The sequence below is a fragment of the Cavia porcellus genome, unplaced genomic scaffold, assembly GCF_034190915.1.
Source record: "Cavia porcellus strain 051 isolate PalLab524CR breed Dunkin Hartley unplaced genomic scaffold, mCavPor4.1 scaffold_20, whole genome shotgun sequence".
Classification (NCBI taxonomy): Eukaryota; Metazoa; Chordata; class Mammalia; order Rodentia; family Caviidae; genus Cavia; species Cavia porcellus.
In genome coordinates this window covers 54,891,630-54,897,629 of record NW_026947503.1, presented here as the reverse complement: position 1 = coordinate 54,897,629, position 6,000 = coordinate 54,891,630, and the positions used below count along the sequence as shown (strand labels likewise).

The window sequence follows — 6,000 nt, the reverse complement described above, 5'->3', positions numbered from 1 at the left end:
TGTATAGTATGGAAAGTTATATTCTAGCATCCTACAGAATGGTCTGAATCCCAGCTTCCTGAATACATTATTATGTTAGCTGCAGTTTTTAAATCTGTGAAATGAAAATTCCAAAACAAAACAAAAGACAGGAACTCTCTTAGCAGTACACAGAATATGCAATAGGTTAGTTTTCCTATCTGAAACTCCACTTGGAGGCCTTTGCTGGAAGGTAATGATCAGGTAAACTACAATGGACTGGAAGGGGTCTCTTTACAGTTGACTGAACTTAAGTGCTAGAATTTGGGCACATAAGTATAGAAAGACATTGTCCTGATTTTCTAGATAAGACTTACAAAGAATTTAAGCTTAGAAGTGATAGAATGTGGGGCTGGGGATTTAGCTCAGCGGCATAAGCGCCTGCCTTGCAAGCGGGCCGTCGTGAGTTCGATCCCCGGTACCGATAAAAAGGAAAAAGACTAAAAAAAAAAGAAGTGATAGAATGTATCAGAGTTCACTAGAAGAGATTTAATATTTTTTAAAAAATCTATATGTATAGCTCTAGCTATGTATCTGTATCCCTGCAGAGTCGGGGGCGGGTGTACATGAATGCACAGGGCTGTCTGCTCAGGAAAGCCAGAGGTCACAGGTCAAAATTTGCAGATCCTGAACCTTGCAGTGATGCCCGTGAGTTCATTCTGGATGGGGCACCCAAAGAGGCGATGGTCAAGACTGGAGCTCCTGGGAAAAAGTAAAAAGGAGATTATCTTCTTCACTCTCTTCTCATTTTGTAGCTCAGTCTGGCCTTGAACTCACTACATACTCAAATTGGCCTCGACCACGTAGGGATCCCTGATTCAGCCTCCAGAGTGCTTGGATTACAGGCGTGGGCGCTCCGCCTGTTTTATTTTTTTCCCCCTTTAAATTCCATCCAGGTTACCAGCCTTTAGATTGGTGCCGTCCACACCCAGGCTGGGTCTTTCCTCTTCAGTGAATCCATCATGCAGACACACCCAGAAGTGCTCCCCTAATGGGCTCCGCACTTTCTTATTCAAATCAACACTACCATTAACTCACAAAGCGGCAAAGGCGAAGGAAAGAAATCTTCTTTCAGATTTTAGTCGGTTCGGAGCTAAAATATGAAGACAGGCACGTACAGGCAAGAGACACCACCAGTCTTTGTGCCACGATGTCAACTGTAATGCTAATTTTAGCGACGCTATTGACCGAAGCCGGTTTTAACACTGGAGTAACGTGACTGAGTTCTTAAGTGCATTATTACACCTTCTCCCAAATGGGTCCTCTATTTTTCGTTTAAAATGCAGAAGCTTGTATGCGTGATATGTTTTGCTTTTCTCCAGAAAGTGCAACATTATATAAGTTAAAAAAAATAAAATACAGAAGCTTGGAGAAAGCCACCTTCAGGATCAGCCAGGAAAACCCTAGGGAGGATACCAAGGAGAGGCCGGTCGACACCGCATTTGCCTCTCGCGGTCACGAATTCGGAGCTTGCGCCTACTCGCTCCGGATTCCAACAGGATTCTAACGCTCAGTCGAGCCGTCCCTGGTGACGTCAGAGCGCGATTCCGCTCAGTGACCAATCCGGAGCGCGGACTCCGGGGAAGCCCCGGGCGGCGGCGCGGGCTGTGCGCCTGCGCGAGGGCTCCGCGTGGCTATATAAACATGGCTGGCGTGGCGGAGCAGCCCGGCCCTGCCGCGAGCGCGTAGGGGTCCACGGGACGCTCCCGGGCTTCAGTTTTGAAGTTTCTGGCGGGGGAAACCGCCGCGCAGAGTTGGGTTCGCAAGTCGAGGCTGAAGTCAGCGCTGCTGGGAGACGCGCGCAGGGACTGGGCTGCAGCCGGGACCTGGGACGCCGGGCTGAGGCGGCACACGTGCGAGCGCCGAGCGGGTGGAGCAGAAGCACCGGGACGCGCGGCAGCTGCTACCCGGCCGGCGCCGCCTCTGGCTTCCCCGCTGCGGCCCCATCGCCCGTCCTCAGCGATGCTGTGGAGCCGGCACTGCGCTGGAGTCGGCTGCCGCTTGCCAAACCCCTCTTGGCCTCTGCGTTCGCACCGGCAGCGCCGCGGCTGCCGCTGATGCCGGGGATGCCCGCGGGCCTCACCGAGTCGGCCGGCGCCGGTGCGCCCGCGGTCGTGAGCACCTCGGGGACCATAGCACTGGCCCCCGCCGTGGCGACCCCTGTCCGCGTGGAGAGCACCCCGCTGGCCCTGGGCGCCGTGACTAAGGCGCCCGTCAGCGTCTGCGTGGAGTCCACCGCGTCCCAGCCGCTGCGGTCCCCCGTTGGGACCCTGGTCACCAAAGTGGCTCCTGTCAGTGCTCTTCCCAAACTCAGCGGCGGCCCCAGGCTGCCCGCTCCCCAGATTGTCACCGTGAAAGCCCCCAACACCGCGACGATCCAGCTGCCTGCTAATCTGCAGCTTCCTCCAGGTATGTTGATCACCACTTCGTCAGTCCAGCCTGGGTGTCCCTGGAGACATCATACCCCCGATTGCGCCTTCTGTCTTGTGGCTAAAACAAAAACAAAAACCAAACAAACAACCCTGAGGCAAGAGAATCTTTCATAATCTTGACTTTGCAGTGAGTGTACGGGCAACAGCTCTTTGGGAAACGCTTTGGTTTGACAGTCCATCCTCTGTGTGTCATTACATTTCCTATTTAGTGAAGGAAGCTTTTCACCTGAGAAGACAGTCATTTTCTCCACAGTGGCACAGTTAAAGTTTGGAGCTGCATATTCAGGAGGGCTCTTGAGGCACGACCTAGGCTAGAGTTAATTTCCTTGGGGATAAAGGACCAGTTTATAATTCCACATGCTTAGATTATGATGTTTTCAAAGTCTCTTTGGAGCCAGGCTTGGTGGCTCAAGCCTGTAATCCCTGCATTTAGGGAGGCTGAGCCAAGGGGGTCTCTGAAAGTTCAGGGTCACCCTGGACTACATAATGAGACTTTGTCTTAAAAAAAAAAAGTGTCTTTTAAAAGTTTTTGTGTGTTCAGAATGAAAGAGAATTTTAAATTTAAGCAAGCCAGAAGAAATTTACAGCCTCTAGTTTCAGAAACAAATGCCACTTTTTGCATAGTCTTCAAATGTTTAATGATGGCAACTTTCTGAAAACAAGTGCCACAGCTGACAGACAGATCAGAGCCCTGCAGTTATTTTTGAAGCAATGCATGAATGTTCTGTTAATGAGTCTTCGATTTTTATCCTAGGGCTTATTACTCTGTTGGGCCATTTCTCATGTTTTACATAGAGGCTTTGCAATAATTACACATGGTAAATGTGCTGAATGAAATTTGATTGTTTCTTTAACTGACAGTTTCTCAAAATTTGTCTTCTATAAATTTTGCTTAGCAAAAATTAGAAGTCTGACCTCTGAGAAACTGGCCAAGGAAATCTTTCATAGTTTTCACTTGGATGATAAAGAAATAAAGAGAGGGGCTGTTTTTTATAGCTGATGCTGTATTTGATTATGAACATCATGGGCTAATTATATTCTTCACTTTTAATGAAATTATGTTTCAGTTTTATGTTGTACACAAGATACCTACACTCCTTAAAGCTGTGCAACACTGGATACATTATTTGCTGGTTCTAAATTGTCATCCTGTGTACGCTCACAAAGCAGTTCTAAGTGTGTTTCAATTCAATTACATTTTTTTAAAAAGAATATAAATTCTTCTCTTGTAACTGACGTTCTTTGGAAAACATCTTAATAAAAATATTAAGATGTAAACTTGTGAGTGAAAAGTTGCTGGTAAACTGGAACAAATCACTTGGTGAGAATTTAGTAGGGACTTTTAATGCAATACATTCTTTTCTTCAGCCAGAATACATAGCAAATAAGGAAAGACAAATAACTTACCCAATGTCAGGAAACTCATAAGAATCAAAGAGGGAATTTGAATCCAAGTCTGTTAAACTCTACTCTTTCTGTAGCACTGTACTTACTGCATGCATTTGTACAGTGTGCCTTTTGAACATTGGTGCTAAAAGGTGAGTTAGAGTTTTAGAGCCTGATCTTTGATTTTATCATCCAGAAACCACAGCTAACATTTGCCTGAGTTAAATAGCAACAAATTAAGACCACAGTCCAAGTGTGACACTAAAATATTTTATTCTGTTGATCATGGAGGGGCACATTCACACACACCCTGGCAAGAGTGGCAGTAGTTTTTCAGTAATTGTTAGTTACAGAGGAAGTTGGGAAGTTCTTTCAAGATCTGCTTTTGGAAATTTCTGTTGATGTGTGGCAGAAAAGCCAAAAATTGAAGAATGAAGTTGAAAAGTTACTAAAATAACTTTAGGTTATGAATCCTGTACTGTTTTTCTTGTGTGCTGAGAATTAACATTTGATTATTCAAGGATATGTCTGTTACTAATTTTTCAAGTAGTGCATTCATCTAAAATACTGGATTCTCTTCAGAATTTCTTCTGAACAGAACTGGTTTTAAAATCCATATACACCACAGATTTTTCTAGGAAGCTGGGGTGTAAAAAAAAGTGCAGGTGTTTGTGGGGTTGGCATATGAGGATATAACTTTTTTTTGGTGCTCTCTTTAGTCTTCTTTTTGTCAACATGTGGGATTTTAGGCTAAACTGTGCCTTTCTGGTGTTGGTCTCCTCTAGCACTTGTTTGAGAGGGATGGTTGAGGACTCAGGTTACTTTTTCTAGGTGATAAACTGATGGATCTTGCATGACAGTCATACTGTGTGAAAGTTGCTTGAGAAGCAGTTGAGGTCTTACCTTCTTGCAGAGATAGGGCACAGACTTTGCACCTTTCTTGCATTCCTGAACCAGTCTGTGTTTCTATGTTTATGTAAAAGATGCAGCAGTACACAGTATCAGCTCCACAGTCAGGCCTGTGTTGCTGGGCTTGGTGAAATGAAAAGCTGTTCTTTCTCTTCAGTGCCCACCACAACCATCTGCTGTTTGGATTTCAAAGGCTGTGGAGTCAGCTTAGTGTGAGAACATCATGACAGGTTTTCTCTGGGTTCCTCCCGCAGCAGGAAATGCTGGCAGTCCTTCAGGTGGTCCTATTGTGTGTTCTCACTTTGTGCTTTGCCTACGCTAGTATTTTTACACTCTTGTTATTTCCCTTTCTGAGTTCCACAAAGGCAGCCGCTCTGTGTCACCTAGTTATTTCTAGGGCCCGAGTAAGTTGTAGGGCTCAGAGAAGCCACTTAAATAGTATTAGAATGCAAATTATAATGGAGAGGGTGGGGGCTGGAAGGCTATAGCCCCTACACTGTAGAGGTGGTGAACGTGTTAGAGAGCAAGTGCCCCAACTGCAACCCTGAACCTGCATTTTTATCGCAAAGTGCCAACACTGTGTTTAAATCTGAATACATGATACTTGGCTGCTGGAACTACTTGGTTTGTGCACCAACAGAAAGGCAGGAGTGCCATAGATTTACCACCACTGCACAGGATTCTGAGGGCCAAGAAAGTTAGCATTGTGTTGAATTTTGATTTCATTGCTTATTCTTCGTAAATGCAGTGTATACTTACATTAACAAATACTGAAATGTGATCTCCTTGTCACCAGAGTATTGCTACTAACAATTTTATTGTATCTTTTTAATGTTAGAACCTGTAAGTGCTTCTTCCTTTTTTCAGCTGAAAATTAGTTCATTGTATTGCCATTCTTTCGTTTTTTTGACTAGGTCTCTATTCAAAGCATTGGTAATTTTGCACTGCTTTTTTTCCTTTTCAAATGATGCTGTAATAAACGTCTTTGTGCATATGTTTCTATGGTGTTTTATAAACTGATTTATTATAAGATAGATTACTACAAGTGAAATCATTGGTTCAAATGGTAGTATTGCAGTAGGCATTGACTAATTGTCCCCCAAAAGGTTGCTTAAATGCATAATTCACAAAATTAGTACTTAATTTTAAAAAAACTACCCATAGGAATCTAAGAAGTCATTTTCAGATTTAATTAATGATCAGAATAGATGAGCCTTATAATTGAGTGGGGGAGTGTTGACTTTGATTAAAGAGA

The 6,000-nt window shown here is 44.5% G+C and overlaps 1 protein-coding gene across 1 annotated transcript in view; it reads left to right on the top strand.

Annotated features, from left to right (window-relative positions):
• The first annotated feature begins 1,625 nt into the window (after window positions 1-1,625).
• The window catches only part of Taf4b (TATA-box binding protein associated factor 4b), a 130,278-nt gene continuing 125,903 nt past the window's right edge, over window positions 1,626-6,000 (top strand). The window contains exon 1 of the mRNA XM_063231824.1: window positions 1,626-2,427. Coding sequence (XP_063087894.1) covers window positions 2,076-2,427 — 352 coding nt within the window. The 5' untranslated portion in view covers window positions 1,626-2,075. The remainder of the gene's footprint in view (window positions 2,428-6,000) is intronic.